This window comes from Peromyscus californicus, unplaced genomic scaffold (genome assembly GCF_007827085.1).
Source record: "Peromyscus californicus insignis strain IS unplaced genomic scaffold, ASM782708v3 Scaffold_6__1_contigs__length_162567912, whole genome shotgun sequence".
Lineage (NCBI taxonomy): Eukaryota > Metazoa > Chordata > Mammalia > Rodentia > Cricetidae > Peromyscus > Peromyscus californicus.
Window position 1 is genome coordinate 51,117,157 of NW_026294584.1, and position 22,321 is coordinate 51,139,477.

Here is a 22,321-nt window from a genome sequence, read left to right on the forward strand (position 1 = left end):
AACAGAGTGACTGGTTTAGATGATGTACACTACACCTGCAGGTGAAGCAGCATCAAGGCCGGCCCCCAGGAACCAGCAGAGAACTGCCTTCCCTTTTCCTCAATGGGAACGATTTTGCCTCAAAAACAGAGGACAGGGATTACCCCTCCTCTCCTCCCCCAGCCACAGTCACAAAGGCAGAGCAGGTGTGACGGGCAGTTTCTTTGGCTCCGCCCTCTTTCTTTTCCCCCAAACACTGAACAGGTTCCCAACTCCCGCAGGACAGGAGTCACCTCAGACAGCGCACACACGGGACACATGGTCCCCAGCCCCGGGCACCTCTGTGCTAACATGGCCCAGACAGATGTCTCCCTCCGCATCCCTGGGTACCTCACCTCTGCCCCGCAAGCCACCCTGCTCCTCAGCCTGGTCCTGGCCTCCTTCCACTCGTCCTGCAGTACAGGTAATAGGTCTGAGCTTTAGTCTTGGCCACCTTGGGAAGGGGAGGGCAGGGCTGAGGGGGAGGGGAGGATTCCTCGGCCAGGGTTGGTCCTGCACAGTGGAAAGAGGAAATAGAAGTTTCCCTGGAGGATTAGGCAGGGAGCTGGGGTGGGAGTCAGCTGGGGGTGTCTTGGGTTTGTCTGTGACACTCAATTCCTTTGCTAGGACAGCAGCAGTCCACCCTGTTGACCCTTGCCACAAAAAAACAAAACAAAGAACAACCAAGAAATTTGCCGATTTGACAGTATCTCACTCATCACGGGACCAAAGTGGTAGAAAGGGATACGTGTGGTTCCCTGCTATTTCCTGAGGCTCCTCCAGGCTCTCTCAGGATGGGCCCTCACCTTCCCTTAGCGGCAGACAGGGGTTCCCTCTAACCCAGACTTCCTCTACTAAGTTCAGAAGCTAGAACGCCACCCTCAGCTCTCCACCCTTCCTGAGCATCCCCAGGGCAGGCATCAGAAATTTGGGATTCTCATCCCAGGGTCTCAAGAGGCCTGGCTTTCCCAGGCTGGGCTCTGCTCTGAGCATCTAGGGGTCTGGCTTCCTCTCTCCTGCTCCTGGCTTTGACCCTGCCCCAAGCTTCCTCAGCGTGGCCCCACTCCTGACACACACCTCTCATCCCCAGTATCTCCTCTGGGGACCCTCCAGAGCCACAGCCTTAACTCCTCTCTCCTCACCCCCACAGACTGGCTATGTGATCTTAAGCAAATTACTTCACCTCTCTGTGTCCAGATTCCTAGTGTGTGACACTAGGGTAAACAGAACTGTGATTTATGAGGTTACTTATACGGAAGAAATGAGTTAATAGCTTGTAAAGAATTTACAATGTTGGGGCAAACATACAATGAACAGAAGCAGATACGGCTGTTCCCAACTTATCCACCACAAATGAGGGAGTTAGTTTTTGTGACTGCTGTTTTTCTTCTGTTTACCATGTTGGGTCTCCCCTCTGCACCAGTCCCTGGCTAGTTCTTAGAATGCTGAAGGGTGATAGTCAAGTACTTGGGAATTCCCCTGGGCTATTCCATCTGAAGCACCTAAAACTGCTGATGTGGAGTGGGTTTTGACCTCTAAGAAGGATAAAAGGACAACTTCTCAGAGCGGTGGTGGCACACGACTTTACTTGGGAGGCAGAGACAGACAAATCTCTGAGTACGAGGCCAGCCTGGTCTACAGAGTGAGTTCCAAACAGCCAGGGCTACACAGAGAAACCCTGTCTCAAAAACTAATAAATAAATAAATACCAATAAATAAATGTGACAATTTCATAGGATTCAACCTAATCTGGCATCTAATTAAGTTTTTTTTTTTTCCATTCACTTACTCTGTCCCAAGAACATCCCCATCCTAGGTGGACAGATGAGAGATCAAGCCTAAGGAAGTGATTTGGTTTTGAAGGAAAATGCTAATGTCCAGGAATCAGTTTCCAAAACAAAGCTCAACCCCAGGCTGTGTAAATAATTTACAACAGTAGTCAGATTGTATCAAGGTAATTACCGTGCTTTTGGGAGGCCAGCGGGGCTGGGGACTGGGTGGCAGCAGTTCTGTGGCTGTGGTTAAGCAACCGTTCTCTTCCTCCTTCACCCTGCTGTGTCAACAGCGCCTCTGAAGGACGAGTTGACCCTCAGGCAGCTGGGCAGTGAGAGGTCTAAGCTCTCCTTCCCTTTTTCAAGGAAACAGCAATACCACTTCCCAAAAAGCTCTTCAAAACTCAGTCTCTTGGGCTGGGCAGGAGCTCTGTTGGGGGAGTGAATGCCTAGCATGAAGCCCCAGGTTCAGTCTCCTGTCATCCTAGGACTTGGCAGGCAAAGGCAGGAGAATCAGTTCAAAGTCTTCCTCATCTGCATAGCAGACTCAAACAGGCCAACCTGAGACACATGAGACCCTGTCTCAAAACACAAATGAACAAACAAAAACCTGCTTTTATTCTGCCTTCCTAGATTGGTATTTGTGTGGTTAGAATTTTCTTCCATGTTAAGTGCCTCAGGTTGAACTGTGCGTCCAATAAGGTGACCACCAGCCACAGGTGACATCTGAACACACTTCAAATTATGACTAAGGTGATGAAAAAGCTGGACTTTTAACTTAAATTCATTTTAAAAAGTCAACTTAAAGAGGCAAGCCAATCTCTGTGAGTTAAAGGCCAGTCTGGTCTACAGAGCAAGTTCCAGGACAGCCAGGGCTACACAGAGAAAGCCTGTCTCAAAAAACAAACAACAACAACAACAAAAAAATAAAAAGATAAGGGGGAAGCCGGGTGGTGGCGCACGCCTTTAATCCCAACACTCGGGAGGCAGAGGCAGGTGGATCTCTGTGAGTTCGAAGCCAGCCTGGGATTAAAGGCGTGCGCCACCACTGCCTGGCTATCTCATTTAAATTTAGTGTGTCTTGAAAATGTTTAACATTACTGATAATTTATAAATCAAATTTGTCTAAGAAGAATATCTGCGACAAAAACACACAGGTTCCCAGACTTCACTTACTTTTGTGTGTGACTGTGGGGGATGTTGTTTGTGGCGGTTCTTCCACTATGGGGGGACTGGGGACAGAACTCAGATGCCGCTGGGATCTTTCCAGACTTTAACAACAGACAACCAAACACACCCTACCTGTAGTCCACCCAGGATGGGCAGATGTGGGAGCTGAGCAAAGTGCTGGAGAGTCACTGGGAATCAAGTTACTAGACAAACAGGGCATCTTGCAATAACAAGGTTTTGGTAAATGATCTCCCTCGGGAGCTAGCCTGCTCCTGTTTCCCCTTTCACCTAAGCTGTGCTGAGCAGGGAGGGACAAACCGGGAGGGGGAGGGACAAGAAATGACCACTGCTGTGGGCGTGGGAGCAGCCTGACCTTCAAAGCTGAAGCTGTTCGTTCCTAGTGACTGCTCTCCTAGTACTTTGGACCTGTTTACATTCACAGCAGGTAAAATCTGGCTAGGTAATACATTCCATCGACTCCCTCAGCACTTCTGTTGCTTAAAAAAAAAGCCTCTCTTCATTACAACATACTATGATATACAGATATATATAAAGAGAGGTATCTATACAGATCTGTGTATGTATATTTGTATAGATTATCTCTTTATATATGTACATATCTATATATCTATATGTATATGTAATATTGTGGTATTAAGGGTCAAACCTAGGGCCTCACATGTACCAGGCAAGCACACTACCATTAAGCTACAGCCATGCCCAGTATTTATTAATGAAAACTGTCTTGATATATTGGAATATATGATCACTGCATATTCATGTGTGTTATTTTTCTTTGGAAATTTTTTTTAAAATTTGCTTAAACATTCATAATGTCCTATTCCTGCTATTAAATTTTGGGGGGTGGGGGATCGAGTCAGGGTTTCTCTGTGTAACAGTCATGGCTGTCCTGGAACTCGCTTTGTAGACCAGGCTGGCCTGGAACTCACAGAGATCCAGGGATTAAAGGCATGGACCACCACGCCTGGTTTAGACATTTAAGTCTTTAAATTTTTTTTTTTAATTGTGTGTGTGTGTGTGTGTTTTCACATGAATGGAGGTCCAAGAACAACATACAAGATTTAGTTCTTTCCATCATGTGAGTTCTGGGGATCAAATCCAGGTAGTCAGGCCTGGAGGAAAGTGCCCTTACTTGTAAAGACACTCAATGGCCAAGTTTTTTAATTTTTTTAATTTAATTATTTTATGGGTGGGGGTGTGAATGCAAGCACACACTTGGCCATGTCACACCTGTGGAAATCCCTGGCTGAGGCAGGATCTCTCTGTCGACACACACGCCCATCCTCAGAGCTTCAGGGTGACTGTCCCATCTGTGTCCCATCTGGATGTAGCAGTGCTGGGATCAGAGATGTGGGACACCACGTCCAGCTTTCTTATTTGGGTTCTGGACCTGAACGTGGGTCTTCAGATTTGCACGGCACCTTTCCTGGGCCATCTCCCTGGCCCACTATTAAGATTTTTTTTTTCCTTTTTTGTTTTTAGTGTTTAGAACTGAGTCTTCATATTGGGCTATGCTGACTGTTGCTGGTTTTGAGATTTCCTTTTGGTTGTTGTTATTGTTATATTATTATTATTATTTTGGTTGTGCTAAGAATTGAACCAAAGGCCCCAAGCATGCTACACTCAGCTATTAACTCTCTGAACTTCTGAGACAGGATCTCACTAGGTTGACTGCACTCACTTCAAACTCACAGTCCTCCTGCCTCAGCCTCTGGAGTGCCAAGATTACAGGTGTGTGCCATTGTACCTGGCTGAATGCTCCTTGAAGAGTTATTTCCTTGAGCCTTGAAGCTGGTAGCTCTGCCTTCACCATGAGTAGGAGCCATGCTCTCAAAGAAGTGTGGCAAGTCGTAGATTAGCATGCTCAGGGCAGGGCTGCAACAGCCATGACAATACCCTGTGAGCTCTCCCTGACAAGGTTAGTTTATTTGTGTATTTATAAATAAAGTTGCGAAGGGACAGAGAGGGTTTCTGTATCTTTTCTAGAGCTCCCCGTTAGTGAGGTCTTTTATACAAAACTGGCAACCTACAAAATCCAGTCTATGTACAGACTAGATTTTATCAGCATTGCCACGTTTGTGGTCCCAGGATGCTATCCAGGAGTCCATGTTTTTCTTAATTGTTGTGTTCCCCTACGTTCTGAATTGTTCTGCTTTCTTGAGGTGCCAGGGAGTTTCATTTTCTTGGGTTTCAAAAAACCACCCCTAGTTTGCCCTATTCTCCTTTCAAGGTGGAAGGAACTTTGCTCTTCTCATTTGCATTTTTAAACCATAGTGTCCTATTCTTTTCGATCTGCCTGCATCTGCTTAGAGGATGCAGCAGCTGGGCCAGTGGGCAGCAGGAAGTGGACGTGGCACCTCTGATGAGAGTGGGGACACAATTCTGCCAGCTGCACTGAGTGGAATGCTTTTGATGGAAGTCCCTGGAAACCCACACTAGGTGTTCTCAGCAGGCACTCAAAATCAAGGAACAAAAGGTCACCTCAGCTCAGGCAACCGCATTTGACAAACCACAAAACAACTGTGTTGCAAAGGAATAAACCAGAAAGGATCACTTCGACACCAATTCGTAGCATTTATTGACATTTCCATTTAAAATGCTAGGAAAGCTGTAAAAATTGTAAACATGGGAACCAAACACTGCATAAATTATCTCCAAACTCTACAGCACATTAGAAAACAGTGCAGCTAATTGAAGGGTAGAAACGTAACTGACAAATAGAAGGGCGGGCTCAATCGCTAAATCACACACCCACACTGAGATTTAAGTGCCCGTTTGAGATCAGCACACCATGATTGTCAAGTTGCAGTCTTGATGCCACAGGTGGCCCAATCCGCTCTGCAGTTTTGTATATTAACACGCATCATCTAGCATGAGGGTGCAAAGTCAGAACACGGACCTCAACCAAGCTGGAGACAAGTCGGTCCCGCAGCGGCCGGGCAGAGCAAGATTCCCTGCTGATGCTAGTTCTGCGGAGAAGAGCAAAACCCGGAGCCTTTCTATAACCGTTTCTGAACCAACTCCCTGATGCTCAGAACAACTAAATTAAGGACCAGACACCTTGGTTGCTCTGGCACCTCCTGCTTCTTTCTCTACTGCAGCGGCAGAGCAGGGTGTCTGGCTTTAACTTAGCACTATATGTCTCCCAAACTGTGTCTTTGGGAGTCAAGTCATGAGTCCTTGGTATCTGGTGGGCACGAGAAAAGACATCAGCAATGCTCCAAACACATCACTGAAGTGGCCCTGAAACAGAGAAACCCGTAGGAAGGAGGCAAAGCAGGGAGCCTGGATTGACCTGCCCTGTAGGACACCGGGGAGGAGCATCTCGGATGTAGACATTCACTGTTCCTCTTGCGTCCTGGCTGGTTCCTAACTGATTCGTGTTCCCAAAGGCATTTACTATTCCTTTTCTACACTTCAATGCTGCTGTGTGTTCTTAAGATAATTGTCGGGTGTCCTGTTACACACACAGGCATGAATTAACACTGTACCACGACGGTTCAGTTTTCAAGTCTTTTTTAGCATGGACAAAAGAATTCTAGTTTAATCCCCACAATCACCACCCCCCTCCAGACCCCTCCCCCTCAAAATAAACCACCTGAAATGTGCACTCTTGTTTACTAGGTGACGAGTGTAAGCCTATATATCTCATGAGAATGTTACAACAGAGGCCCATAGAAACCCTCTCACCTGTTCCAGGAATGTCTGTAATGGGCTGGTCTAAATGGTGGAGCTCAATGGACTGTCCCATACAGACGTGTTTGTGCTCACGGGCGTAGAAGCGGACTTCCTCGTACTCCTGCTTGGACCAGACGTGGACAAGCAGGCTCTGATGGTGAGCTCTGGAGCCTTCACTTTGGAGGTAGAAATGACATGGCGAAAACTCCACTAGCAGTGAGCTTGATAAATAGAGGAGCACCCTGCCCTGTGCCCAGAACCTTGACTGACACCCTTCCAAGTGTCTAATTCCTAAGGATCCAGGATGGAGGGGCCAAGGGAGGCCTAAGGAATGATTAACTCGTGAAATTCTGCCTAAACAGACTAGTGTCTGGGGACTGGCTGGGTTCCTGGCGCACTCACAGAGACCTGGAACTGCAGGGGACACTGTACACAAGAAGGCAGGAATTACTGGTTTCAGCCTGAGGCCTTCCAGGCTTACCAGCACCTGTGCTTTGGGTCACAGGCCTCATGCCTTCAAAAATTCTGCTTGGCAAAAGTCCTACTGCTTAAAAGTCATCTATGCCATCAAATCAGCACACACTCTGAAAGGAAACAAAAATGGGAGGAAAACATGGAGGTGAAAGAAGCTGGATGTACTTCTCCACAACCTGCTAAAGACCACAGAGGACCATCAAGATCTGCTAGAAGCTAAGGCCTGCGGGGCCAGTCTCTCGCCACTGACTTAGTTGAGACCAGACATCAGCAGTTCGTGGTACTCTGGCCTCCCTTCTGCGACACTGGGGCTCTTCCTAGGCAGGTCCTCACTAGCCTGCTCGCTTGCTTGCTGTGTTTCTGGACAGGTTTCCCCCCAACACTATTTCCTCCTCTTCGGAAACTTCCTGAACAGTGCAGTTAAGGATTGAGTGCTCACACTACCACAGCTCCAGATCAAGTTCACTTTCAGTGACAGAGTACCCCACTCCTAAACCCTGATCCCCTGCCGTACCATCACCGGCCGGAGTCACATCAAAGTGGTTCTGCAGCTGGCTTCTCCACTAAGATCTCATCAATGCCAAACATGCAACTTCTATGACTTCCGAATATCCAGCACAACTGTGCCCTTTGCATCTTATGGATATCTAAGCCATGCTGCTTATCTAGTGTCCATCTTTTATACCTGTCTGTACTATCCAGCTGAGATTCTAAGATCTCTTGGAAGACAGGGCTCATGTCTGCTGACCTATCTAGTGTCAGAAACTGCAGAAAGTTAGGAGCAAAAAAAAAAAAAAAAAGGAGACCTTTGAAGCTAACGAAGTGTTACGTTCGAAGCAGACCAGCAGGAAGAGGGGTCACACTGGGCTTTCAGCTTTGGTCTGACTGCCTACATGATGTGTACCCAGACGCTGGCAGATCACAGCATATCACATCATCTGTGCCAGAACATTGACACAGACAACATCTTACACATTCACAGTGACTGAGGCTCCATCCTCAAGGGATGTCTGCAAGCAAGATCACCTGATCCTTAGAAGCAGAGAGCCTATGAGGTGTGTGGGTGTGTGCATGGGTGTGTGCGTGTGTGCGTGTGCGTGTGTGTATGGGGAGGGGGACATGGTCTTGCTGATAACAAGAATGACATTCCAAAGGAACCAGACACAAGGAATGAGCAACAAAGGAGACAACAAAAAAAGCACTTCTCCAAGCACGCTGTCCTAAAACGCAGACTCGAACTTGCAGTTTGTGTTTCTCAACAGAACTTGTATAATTAGGAGAAAAGGACAGACATTAAAAACTTAACTTTTATTTTGGGGTGCTTTAATATGTGGGACACCAAAGTTACACACGTTGAACAGGACAGCCTTTTTCGGGGGAGCACACTGGCTGATTGGCTGGACGCCTGCTGGGCGTGGCATATCCCACAGCAGTTTAAGTGGGATAAAGCTGCTGTGTTTAGGGAAAAGGAGTGCAAACTGAGTGTGCTTTAAATAACCAACAACCAAGCGCGCTGGAGCTCCCAAAGGGTCTGCGTGCCAAACTACACCCCACCTTTGGCTGTAACACCTGTTTAAAGGTGTATCTGTTCTAGGAATAAAAATACAGGTAGAATCCCTTTATCATACTTCCTTTTTTTTGTTTTTTTGTTTTTCGAGACAGGGTTTCTCTGTGTAGCTTTGGAGCCTGTCCTGGAACTCACTCTGTAGACCAGGCTGGCCTCGAACTCACAGAGATCCGCCTGCCTCTGCCTACTGAGTGCTGGGATTAAAGGCGTGTGCCACCACTGCCCGGGTGTTACCATGTTCTTAAAACTTGCCTAGACACACAGGTTTTGATTAGGCTGAGCTCCCCAAACTCTACCCCATTATCTGTTGTTCAATAAAAAGTACTCATTCATCTGATGAAGAGGCTCCTGGTGGGACTCCCCTGTTAGTCTGCAATGTCCCACAGTCTCATTCAGGCACCAGAATACAGAATGTCATTGACTATAATGTCAGAAGCTGAGAAATGTGACTTCAGAATTATACTGTGAGATGACCTCTCTCTGGCCCAAAGTGAGTAAGAGTTTTCAGACAAGGCAATAATAGCAAAATCAGAAATGGGGGAAACTTCATTTCCTTCATGGTCTCAAAACCCTGTATTTCTTCAGTCATTACAGAGGCTGACAGGAACACAGTTCCACTTCCAGGCTGGAGCTCAGGGAACTTGACTACTATGGGCAGACTCATGGCAACCGGGTGGTCCTAAGAATCATTGAAAATAATGTCTGCTTCTGTAAGACTTCTCATTCAAACATAATCTGAGCAAATTGTGAGCCAAGTACAAGGACCTGGCAGTTAGGACACCCCAACAGCCTCGTTCTGCAGGCTGGACCTCATTGAGATGCGCTGCCTCATGTCACCAAGAGCTGGGTGTGCCCAATGAGCAAACAGCAAATACAACTAAGACTGGAAATCTAAACTCTGGTATGTATTTTGAATAACCAAATAAATATTAAGCTTCCCCCTCCCCAATGCAGGAGTTCTTTTTTCCTTTTCTTCCCCCACCCCCAGAACATAATGAAACCGCCAACATACTCTTCTCCTGCAAAAGCCACAGTTGTGTTTGACAGACAGAAAGGTGAAGGGCCCTCGGAGCTTAGCACCAGAAGAAGGAGAAGGAACGCAGGCAATGGCTTTGTTTGGAATCACCAGGCTCCACAACCTACCATTACGTTTCTCACGGGGAGCTTTTTTTAGATTACCAAACAGTCTCAGCATGTCTTGTTGTTAATATTACTATTAAAATAAGTTCCTATGGAGGAAAAGAGGGACCAAGCTGGTTCTAAAATGTCTTGAAATCTCTCTTCTTAGGAAACAGAGCAGCGGGTGTGTTGTACGCGCCGGTCAGACTCCCATGGAAACGCTGCCTCCTCCATCCCTAACCACCTGTAGGTTTTAATCTTTTGCCTCTGAAAGAGGAGACTAACTTAGCATTTTTGTTAGCTTAGGTCTGTGTTTTGGTTTTTCTCGTGTGTGTGTGTGTGTGTGTGTGTGTGTGTGTGTGTGTGTGTGTGTGTGTGAAGTGCTGGCTTTTGGCCCAAAGTACACACATTTTGACTGAACCCAAGTGGCCACCAAATTGCCAACCTAGCGGATGAACCATGAGTTGTCCGTGCGACTTTATGGCATCTTCTAAAATTGCAACTTGTTCCCTTCCTCGGGCAGCTTGCCCGGAGATGCTGCTTCCGACTCTTACAAACACCCACTCAGTTGATTTCCTTTTGGTCTTGCTTCCACAGGAAGCAGATACTTGGCAAACCTGCAAGGTGGGGGGGCTGATCAGCTGTGGAAGTTCTGTACTGAGCCCTGTTTCTGGGAGAGCCGCAGGAGCTCCTCTCGGATCGCCTTGATGAGGGAGGCGGAGGAGTGGCCGGGTTGGAGGTCCTCTGTGGAGCTGGTGGGGTAACCCAGCCCAGGGCCCTGCAGCCCTCGGTGGGTGAGGTTCCCGGGAGGAGCTGAGGGCTCCCTGCCCGAAGTCCTTGGCACCTGAAACAGCGGTGAAGAAGAATACTCTTGATGTCCGAGCATGTGGGTCTGAAAGACACGGTAAACATTATTACACTTCCCTGCAAGAACAAGAGATAAAGCCTGGGGATGCCAAGTTGCCCTCCACCCATCTCCCACCAACTCCCTCAGCTCTCCTGCAGCATGGCCCCTCCCACCCAAGACCCTGTGTGCTGGGTGTAGAGTGAGCGGGTGCAGACAGGAGCTGCTCCAGGGCTTCTGATTCATGGGGAGAAGAGAGAGGGAGAGACTGGGTGCCAGAAAGGAAAAGTGGGGGCGGGAACACACACATGATGATATCCCAGAGTGGAGCAGCTAAGGAGCCACTGGCAAAAGGCATGGGGAGAACCCATGCCTCCGTTCTGGTGCCCAGGGAGTGTGCATAAGAACATACTGGGCGGTGGTGGCGCACGCCTTTAATTCCAGCACTCGGGAGGCAGAGCCAGGCGGATCTCTGTGAGTTCGAGGCCATCCTGGTCTACAGAGTGATTTCCAGGAAAGGCTCCAAAGCTACACAGAGAAACCCTGTCTCAAAAAAACAACCAACCAAACAAACAAACAAAAGAACATACTGGAACCTCGAGGCCAAAGCCCATCGCAAGGTCATTTTCCATCTCTTCTGTTCCTGAGTCAGAGTCTTATCCTTAGAACTCATCACTCTCTCTCTGACCTTCACTTCTCAACTGCTGGGGTCACAGGCAAGTCCCCCCACACCTGCTCATTTTCTACCTTATCCAACTGGTATCTAGCAGGCACTCTGTAGAGCCTTTTAAAAAAGTAGGCTATTTTTACTAGAAGACGTTAATTCTTCTGATTTGGCAGACTATCAATTGATTTGGCATTATTTTAGCAAAAATGACTACATTTTTTCAGTGGTTTTTTTTTAATCTTTCCCCCCTTTTTTTTGTAATACAAAAAAAAAAAAAAAAAAAAAAAAAAAAAAAAAAAAAAGATCTCGGATCAGTGAACTACATCTGTGTACAGGTTGGTATTATAAAGGTGAGACAAGCATGGCCTCCCGGCCCTGACTACTTCTGCATTTCACTTCCCCACACTGTGACGAAGAAAAACTCGCAGTGAATGTTGCTGGATTTAGCAGAAAACCCACAACACTTCATGAAATGAAGCTGGGCATAACAGTGACAGGAAGTTGTCAATATATTTGAAGCAAACGCATGAGACTGACTGTGAGTCTAGCAAGGAAGGTCTTTTCGTGGAAAATCACTCACTCAAGAGGTAAACTTCCTTTCACTAAATACAAGTTTCTGATTGGCCGGGAGATGATGGCACACACCTTTGATCCCAGCACTCGGGAGGCAGAGCCAGGTGGATCTCTGTGAGTTCGAGGCCAGCCTGGTCTACAGAGTGAGATCCAGGACAGCCAGGGCTACACAGAGAAATCCTGTCTCGAACCCCTCCCCCCGCAAAAAAAGGAAAGAAAAAAAAAGCTTCTAACTGTGAGGAATTTAGTGTGCCCACCGAGAAGGTAATAAATTGAAATAAAAGTTGGCACACAGCAATGAGATTCAAACAGAGGACTCTTCAGGTTTGCATTCTCAAAATCAGTTCGTTTATACCAAGAGAGAAAATTCTTTAAAAAAAAAAAGTTATTTTCTTTTATTTGTGTTTGTGTGTCTTTCTGTGTGTGTGCATGTACATATGTGTGTTTGTGTGTGTGCATGTACATATGTCAGTATGTGTCTGTGTGTCTGTGTGCATGTACATATGTCAGTGTGTATCTGTGTGTCTGTGTGCATGTACATATGTCAGTATGTATCTGTGTGTCTGTGTGCATGTACACATGTCAGTGTGTGTTTGTGTGTCTGTCTGTGTGTGCATGTACATATGTCAGTGTGTGTCTGTGTGTATGTATGTGTGTGTTCCCACTGAGGCCAGAGAGGGCATCAGATCCATTGGAGCTAGAGTTATTGGTACTGGAGAGTCACTGGACAAGGGTTCTAGGATTTGAACTCTGGTCCTCCTGATTGAACAGCAAGTGCTCTTAACCATCGATAAGCTCTACAGCCCCATGAAATTCTTGAGAAAATAAAGTCCTTGCAGAGATGAACGGTGCTCACGCTGAATAGCTAGAAACCCAAAGGACGATGGATGCCTTGAAATGCCCCAAGTCACGTACTTATCATAAAACCATCCCAGGTGGTGGTCAAGGTGGGAGTATCATCGGCAAGCCAGTGAGGATACAGAAAAGGTAAGATTGTGAAAAGCTACAGTGACCACACCAAAGAAGAAGTCTGGATTTCATTCAGGTCCATGACTTCAAACCTGAAACCTGCCTCGGGAGGATCACAGCCATTCCACAAGTGGAAGGGACTTCACCCAACAGCACAACCAAGCTAGGGCAAGAAGAGTGAAGGGCAGAAGCCCCAGATACTCACGGCTTCTCTTCGCCCTGCCTCCTCCTCCCCGTACACAGGCCAGCCTGGTCCCCCGTACTGGCCGCCTCTGCTGGGAGGAATTTCCACCGGCTGGGCCCCAATTCGGCTTGCGATTCCCACCTGTGTCAGGTGCTGGATCTGGGAGCCTGGAAGGAACACAGCAGCGACCAGGTCAGCGTCCACAGCACAGCCGAAGGGAGGCTGCCAAGTCCCCTTCGGCTCTGACCACGGGCTCCATCGAGGATAGGGAAAAACCAGGTATTTTTCAAACTCTGTGCTGATCTTGAGCATCTCCAGAAGCGGCATTTCATAAGAAAGCAGATGGGAGAGAGAGCTGCTTTCATTCCCCCTCAACATGACGCTGATGCAAGGCTCCTAACTTCCCACCACCGCCACCAGATGTCTGGGGATGAGGGATCACAGATGTCTTGAAAGGGGCAGAATGTTTTGAGGCTGTAAAGAAGCTGAAGTCTGGCACCTTCCTGCTTGTAGCTTTGAGATTCACAAGGACCTGAATGTATGATGTGCTTTTTTTTTCTTAAAAAGCAGGTGATGAGATTATTTAAATTCAGAACATTCAAAGTACACTACATGTTTCCACGACAGCCACAGCACAAGTAACCCCACTCGCTAGCTTAACAGCAAGAGTTAGCGAAGGCAAGGCCAGGTGTGGGCTAACTCCCCACACAGGGACATCGGCTTGTGTGTGGCTACAAAAGCCGGGTGTTCCTTCTTTCTCTTGTCGGCATCTGGCACATGGAAATACAACACAAATACCCACATTGCAATCAAGGAAGAAAAGGAAGGATCTTTATTTTATTTTTTGGTGGTGCTAAGGACTGAGTCCAGGACCTTGTACTGTCAGGCAGGTGCTCCACCAGTGAGCTACATCCCAACTCCTAAAACTTGATCTCTGAGCATTGTGAAATACAGCACATAGTTCTCAACACTACTAGGATCATCAAGTTAACCCATGGTACAGAAGTTCTCTGGGGGGCCTTTGGGGTGGTGTGGCCTCTCTGTTTCAGCCCATTTTTATGCTTGGTCCAGTTACCCTCAGCTAACAGACTACATTTTAAAAGGAACTCTTCCATGGTCATATCTGGACATACAGCAATAACTGATGGTAAAAAAGAAGTCTGGGCCTCGGCCAGGGCAGCGAGCTCCACAGGAGCCCCAGTCTGCACCTGGAAAGAGTGCAGCGTGGAAACCATCGAGCAATGTCGGTCGGTCGGCACTATCCACTCCGCAGACACAGGCTGTGCCCATCTTCAGAGGTCACAGATGTGGCCCAGGAAGGGATTTAAAGCATACCTTTCGTGTCAAGCCACACAGTGGCTGAAATCATAATGTAGTCCTGACTTTGAATATTGCTTTGATCCCTTAACAAAACAGCGCCGGCTTCCAGCTGACTCGACTCAGAGCCTGGCAGATCCGCAGCTGTGACAAGCCCTGTGTCCTCCAGAGGCTGGCTCTTGCCCCTGCTGGGCGTCAGCTCCTTACATCTTCAGTCACCACAGAGGGTTAGTTCAAGGAACAGGAGATATAAGGTAGATCAAGCCCCAGACATGCAGGTGGTAACTGGAGGATCCGGGATCATTTCAAGCCTTTCCTGACTCTTTATTTTAAATAGCTGCACATGGCCAGATATGATGGCACACAGCAATAATCTAGGTACTCAGGAGGCAGAGGCAGGTGGATCTCTGAGTGTCTGAGAGCCAGCTTGGTCTACATGGTGAGTTCCAGGACAGCCAGACCAAAATAGTGAGAAATAAAGCCAGATGGATAAACAGCTGCACAATTTACTCACTGGTTATCCAGGGAGGTAAGTTTCCTTTTCTTCCTAACCCAAACAATGATGTGCTAAACATCTTCATGCATGTCGTTTTCCCGTCAGTATTTTGGATTTGGGAGCAGGGAATACACAATTTCTTGTGTATTCCAAGAAAAAAAAATTACCAAACCAACAGCTCATGAGTCCTACTTACAAACTGGTCCCCAAAGCCCTCACTACATGATTCTGCTTCCTAATTGCGTCCCAGCCACCTCACACTCTGCCACCTCGCCTTCCCCGCCAAGATGAACTGGAACCCTCCAAGTGAGCAGGAAAACCCGTCCTTCCTCAAGCTGCTCTTGACTAGCACTGAGACTGTAACTACCACAGCCACCAGCAGCCACAACACAACAGGACACTAACAGCGGCAGCTGGTGTGTACTGAAGAGGGTGACACACCACGCAAATCACCACATTTTTATGAAGATAATTTCATGGTTGTATTTATCAAGTTTAATCTATACTTCTCCAGTTATTTTTAAAACTAGGCTATCTTCCTAGTTCTTTTATATGGTACGCACACACACACCTACACTTTTGTGAATTGTTTCTTCCTGTTCTCTGCTTATGTCTTCTGAAGGTTCCTTACTTGTCAATTTTTAAGATCAATCCTCTACAGTAAGCCTCCTTCTCACAAATTCTTACAGATCTTCCTTTTGTTTATCTTTGGAGACAGGATCTCTCTATTTAGCTCTGGCTGTCCTGGAACTCACTATGTAAACTACACTGAACTCACAGAGATCTGCCTGCCTCTGACTTTCAGGGGCTGGAATTAAAGGCTAGGACACCACACCTGGTTTCTGGTAATTTTTAAAAACACACATTTGATAATTTATTGTTGTTAAGTAAAGGTCTCATGTAGCTAGCCCAGGCTAGCCTCAAATTCACTATTCAGTCAAGAATGACTTTGAATTGATCCTCCTGCCTCCACCTCCCACTGCTGAGATTACAGGTGTGCACATGGTTTATGCAGGATTGAGGAATGGCCTTGTGTATGCCAGGGAGACACAATATCAGCTGAGCTACACTCCCAGCCCCACATTTGATGACTTTTTTATAATTAAAAAGTAATTCTAGGAGCTGGAGATGGCTCAGCAGTTAAGAGCACTTAATCACACTTGCAGAGAACCTGGGTTCAGTTCCCAGCACCCCCAAAGTGGTTGTGATCCTTTGTAATTCTAATTTCCAAAGACCCAACACCCTCTTCTGGCCTCCCCAGTTACTGTACTCATGTGCACAGACAGACACACAGGCTAAACACCCATACACATAAAATAAAAATAAATCAATCTTAAAAATATTCTTCCAGGGCTGGACGGCAGTGGTGCACACCTTTAATCCCAGCACTTGGGAGGCAGAGCCAGGTGGCTCTCTGTGGAGACACCTGGTCTACAGAGCAAGATCCAGGACAGGCACCAAAACTACACAGAGAAACCCTGTCTCAAAAAACCAAAAAAAAAAAAAAAAAAACTTCCAATAGATAACATTTTCCATTATATACATTTACACAATTTGTAGCTGGGCAGTGGTGGCAAACACCTTTAATCCCAGTACTAGGAAGGCAGAGGCAGATGGATCTCTGTAAGTTTGTGGCCAGCCAGCTTGGTCTACAGAGCTAGTTCTAGGACAGCCAGGGTAGTTACACAGAGACCCTGTCTCGAAAAAAGAAAAAAAAAATTAAGTAAGTTCATTTTAGAAATGATCAGAAGACAGACTATAGTTGAATATTTGACACAACTTCTATGTTCACGGTTTTAACTAAAACTTAATGCATCTGATTTTGGTTAGCATGGACACAGTGATCTGAATTTGATCAGCACGGATGCAGTGATCTGAATTTGGTCAGCACGGACGCAGTGATCTGAATTTGGTCAGCACGGATGCAGTGATCTGAATTTGGTCAGCACGGACGCAGTGATCTGAATTTGGTCAGCAAGATGCAGTGATCTGAATTTGGTCAGCACAGATGCAGTGATCTGAATTTGGTCAGCACGGACGCAGTGATCTGAATTTGGTCAGCAGGATGCAGTGATCTGAATTTGGTCAGCAAGATGCAGTGATCTGAATTTGGTCAGCACGGATGCAGTGATCTGAATTTGGTTAGCATGGATGCAGTGATCTGAATTTGGTTAGCACAGATGCAGTGCAGCAAGGCCCGAATATACAATAACAAGAGGACTGAGGCTCTAGGCAAAGAACAGGACCTGGAAAGTAGGAAACCCCACAGAGCATCAGGACACACTGTTCTGTGTTCAACGCAAAATACAAGAATTTTCTAGAATAACACAATAGAAAAATATCTAGTGTGGTGGTTTGAATAGGAATGGCCCCATAGGGAGTGGCACTATTAGGAGGTGTGGCCTTGTAGGAGGAAGTGTGTCACTAGGGACAGGCTTTGAGGTTTCCAATGCTCAAGCCAGACCTAGTGTATCTCTCTCTTCCTGCTGCCTGCTGATCCAGATGTAGAACTCTCAGCTGCCTCTCCAGCATCATGTCTGCCTGTATGCTGCCATGATGATAATGGACTAAAGCTCTGAACCATAAGCCAGCCCCAAATAAATGTTTTCCTTTATAAGAAACACCATGCTGTGGCCATGGTGTCTCTTCACAGTAACAGAACTTTGACTAAGACATGTAGCAATCACTGAATATTTGAAATTCACCTAAACTACTTTCTTTTTTTTTTTTGGTTTTTCGAGACAGGGTTTCTCTGTGTAGCTTTGCGCCTTTCCTGGATCTCGCTCTGCAGACCAGGCTGGCCTCGAACTCACAGAGATCCGCCTGCCTCTGCCTCCCGAGTGCTGGGATTAAAGGCGTGCACCACCACTGCCCAGCTTAAACTACTTTCTTGATGTTACCATAGAAGTGTATATATATTCCACAAAGAGAAGCTTCAGGCTGGCTTCATAGGAGGGAGAGGGAATAACTGGGGAGGACGAAAGAGTGAATGGGCTTAAGCCATAAAACACACCAAGGTGTCTTTGCAAAATATACAGGGAACAGGATGAGCCTGGGAAGGGCCATAATCTCAAGTAGCACAGATGCTGGAAACAGGATGCATTCACAGACAGCCCTCAGAGCATTGGCTCTTCGTGAGTTGGAAAGCTATGAAAGGAGACAGTGATCTGGGGGGAGTCAAGTCTGAAGCTTGGGTAAACTGCTGGGGTGATACCAACAGCGGCTACAATGAACTTCAGCATCGCCATGGTGGCCACTGCTTACCCACCAAAGAGCAGTGTCCCCACCCCCACCCCCTCACCCCCACACTGAAACCCTAAAGGGTCTCACAGCTGTTCCACTTACACCTCTGGCGGGCCAACAGAGAATCATAAAGTACAGTCGTAGGGTGCAGGAGATTGCTCAGCGGGTAGAGGTCCCTGGCATGTAAGCCTGACCACCTGAGCTGGATTCCCAGAATCTATTGTAAAAGCCAGATGGGGCGGCAGCGCACATTTGTAATGCCAGCATTCTTAGGGAGAGACGGAAGGCAGAGACAAGTGCTAGCGGGCCAGCTACACTGGCTTGGCAGCAAGTGTCCTACCATGCAGAAATGCAAGCTCAATCACCATACCCACCTGTGGTGCCCCCAACAGGCCGAGGACGGGCGACCGACGGCATCTCCTCAGGGTAGAGCCCTCGGGCAGCAAATGGAGCTTCAGCTGATGACTGGGGCTGTGGGGGTTCAGGGGGGACCAACTCTGAAGATGGCAGCAACCCTGGGCCGAAGCTAGGTCTGCTGGGAGAGCACAGCACGTGTCAAAACCCCTTACCTGGCTCTGGAATTTTATTAGGCTAGCGCCCCCTACAGGGCTTTACCACGGCTTCATGTAATTATCTATCTCTTCTAGTGGAATACAGGACATTGTCTGGCTCCTTAGGGGCTGCAAGTTTCCTGTTAGTCCAGGGCCCTGCCTAGGTACTAAGTCTGAAAGACTGACAGGAGAAGAAAGGAGGGAGGAGGAAAGAGGAGGGGGAGGAGGGGTGGAGGAGAGGGGAGGCGTGTGACTGGAGCCTCGCTTTTCAGTCTGGCCTCCCACGCTGCACCCCAGAAAGATGCAACCCAGACCTGAGTTGTCTGATGTTTGCTTTTGGGTTTTTGTTTTTGAAAGAAAAATCTCACTTGTCCATCAAGACTGAAAACCAGTTTAAGAAGTGTTCTCTAACTTTTTAAGTTCTGAACCCCTTTAAACTTAGAAAAAAAATTACTGAGGGCTCTGAAGAGCTTCTATATGGATTCTATCCATAAATATTAACTTCATTGTAAGTTAAAACTAAGAACATTTAAGGATACTTCCTTTAAGAATCTATTAAAAACACAAGCCTATTACGTGTTAGCATAATAATCCTCATGAACTAAACCACTCTCCCCAACCGCTCACCTCCCAATTAGTGGGGTACTGCCTTAGATTTGACTCAAATGCCCTTCACAGAGGACATCTAGAGTCTCACACATTTTCTTCATTATCTAGAGAATACTTTATTAGTTTCTGTAATCAAACCCACACAGGTAAGACCTTACATATTTAATATAGTGTATCATCTCTGTACAAATGGGCAAAAAGTTAAGTTTAACATTTCTAGACCAACATGAATGTTGATTTTTGTATTTTTCCAAAGTCGAAAGCACAGCTAAAGTTTCCAAAAATCCAAATTATATAGATGCACATATATATTTATATTTCTACAAAAGACCAGTAACAGCAGTATGTTATTCATCAATAGTAGCAACAGCCTTTCCAGGTTCTGCATTCATTTCAACAAAATTGTAGATATCCAGCACACTTCATTAAAAAAAAAAAAGTAAAAAACAAAATCCCCCCAAATAGCACAGTTTCCCGTGTATTTTATATTGTCATCTGACATGTGTTCCTTTAGGAAAATCTGCCCTTACAGAGGACGTTCTCAGAGGAGCGAGGCGGATACTAACGATCTGCTAGAAAATCCTCAATCACCATTTCACACCCTGCTTGATTCCACACCAAACTCTGGAATCTCACACAGGACTCTGAAGGAACTTCCCATACTCTGTTCCATTAAAACCCACTGCTCTGTCTTCTGACATCTGTCATTTGGGAAATACAAATTATGAAGAGTCTACGGATATGGACACACTTAATTTCATAACAGTAAAAAAACCTCAATTGAGCTCATGCAGAAAAGCCTGTAGGTGCTCGGACACTGTCAAATTCACAATTGCAGATGCAAGTTAACAAATGCCTAATTTTCACTTGACTAGGCAGGATAAAATTCCTCTTCCTGGACATGTCTGTTACTATCGGATTAAAAAACTTTTGTTTATATTTACTTAATTTTATGCATATGAGTGTTTTGCCTACACGGATGTATGTGTGCCTGGTGCCCTTGGAGGCCAGAAGAGGGCACTGGGAATCGAACCCTGATCCTCTGAGGTGCTCTTCACTGTCAAGCCATCTCTCCAGCCCCGTCACTACCTGATTTTTATCTTTTAAAAAAATTTTTCATTACCTGATTTTAAAAATAACTTCTTGCTCATAAATATTTTGAACTCCGGTGAATTCTACTCAGCAAGTCTACTGAGCAGGCTCAGAGCTCACTGCCAAAATACTTCTCCTCTACGTTTTGTGTGCTAAGACTCTTAGCACACACGGATGTTGTTTCATCAAATGCTGTGTCTACTGAAATGGCACTTTTCCTCCTTTGTCCTCTTCGAAGGAGTATATTACACGGCTCGGATTTTAAGATGCTAAATCACCCTGTGTGTTGCTAACATCACCCCAAATTGGTTGTAGTACAATATCCTTTATATATATTGCTACACGCTTGTAAATATTTGGCTTCATGTTCTTTGTTCATGAGAAAAATGGCCCTTAATGTTTCCATTTTCACAAGGTCCTTGTTCTTCTAATTCATCCTTTCCTGGCTCTCATCTCCCTTCCCCACCTCTCACACAGTAGCAGAACTTAAATTCCAGCATTGCGCGTGCATGCGTGCGTGTGTGTGTGTGTGTGTGTGTGTGTGTATGTGTGCGTGCGTGTGTGTGTGCGCGCGCGCGCGCGTGTGTGTGTGTGTGTGTGTGTGTGCGCGCGCGTGTGTACGTGTGCTATGGCACATGAGGTCAGAGGGCAGCCTGCTGGAGTCAGTTCTCTTCCTTCTATGACGGAACTCAGGTCATCAGGCTTGGTGGCAAGCCCCTTTACCCACTGAGCCATTTTGCCTGCCCAAGTCCTAATACTTGATCTGGTTAGATCAAGAAAATATACAACCCAGAGTTTGGTAACTGTTCAAATTAACTAAAAAATATGAGTCTGTAAAATTGAAAAAAAAAAAAAAACAAAAAAAAACCAGTCTGCATGAGAAAGCCATGACAGGGTTTCTCCTGGAAATCTTACCTTGGTAACGGGCCTGATGGGGGCGTCATCCCATAGTCTTCGAATCTCTAGGGGAAATTGAAAAGAACATAAAAATAAACATTTAATACTTACTACAAATGACAATATCAAGCTTACAAACTTAGGTCAATTTTCAGGAATATTATTATTGCTATGCTGTTATTGGGGGAGTGTTTCATTATGTTACCTTAGCTAGCCTGGACCTTACTATGTAGAACAGGCTAGTCCTGAGAGATCTGCCTGCCTCTGCCTCCTGAGTGCTGGGATTAAGGGAATGTGTTCCCATACCTAGCAAGAACTGTTTTTATTTTGTTTGTTGCTGGGTTTTGTTTTGTTTTATTTTGAGATAGGGTCTCTCTACACAGCCCTGGCTGCCCTGGAACTCACTATGTAGACCAGGCTAGCCTCAAACTCACAGAACTCCACCTGCCTCTACCATCAAAGAACTCGGATTAAAGGCATGCACCACAATGCCCAGTAGGAACTGTTTTCTTATAAAAACTTAGCATGGTACTGGGGTCCTCCATCAGCAAGCAATGATGGACGCTTTCCAACTGACTAACTTACTTATAATTTTATTTTTTACTTTATGTGTACATGCCTGTGTGTACATCTGTGCACCATGTGTGCCGTGTCAGTGGGGCCAGAGGTGGCATCGGATCCCCAGAATTGGAGTTACAGAGAGCTGTGAGCCACCACGTACAGCTGACAGACTGTCCCCCATCCTGTAAGCTGACTCGTCACACTGCTGACTGTTTGCTTCACTGTGCCCAAGCCTTTTAATTTCATGTCATCCCAGCTGTCAAGTCTTGGGGTTATTCTGTGTGCTACTGGAGCCAATTTTTAGGACTAAAAATTCAAAACTGGGTGAATTTAAAAATTTAAAATGGGAAGGGAAGGGAAAAGAAAAAGGAAAAAGAGGAAAAGGAAAAGGAAAAAGGAAAGGAAAGAAGTGGGTTCCACGTGGCATTTTCATGCATATGTGCCGTGACACCTTGTTCTTACCTGTCCCTTCCCATCCCCTTTCCTCCCTCAAACAGTC

At 46.3% G+C, this 22,321-nt stretch overlaps 1 protein-coding gene across 1 annotated transcript in view; it reads right to left on the minus strand.

Moving 5' to 3' along the window:
• Positions 1 to 5,531: 5,531 nt before the first annotated feature.
• Positions 5,532 to 22,321, minus strand: part of Kiaa1549 (KIAA1549 ortholog) — a 132,984-nt gene continuing 116,194 nt past the window's right edge. Inside the window, 4 exon segments of the mRNA XM_052719630.1 lie at positions 5,532 to 10,663; positions 13,078 to 13,223; positions 18,487 to 18,644; positions 21,280 to 21,326. Of these exon segments, the coding sequence (XP_052575590.1) occupies positions 10,457 to 10,663; positions 13,078 to 13,223; positions 18,487 to 18,644; positions 21,280 to 21,326 (558 nt within the window). The 3' untranslated portion in view covers positions 5,532 to 10,456.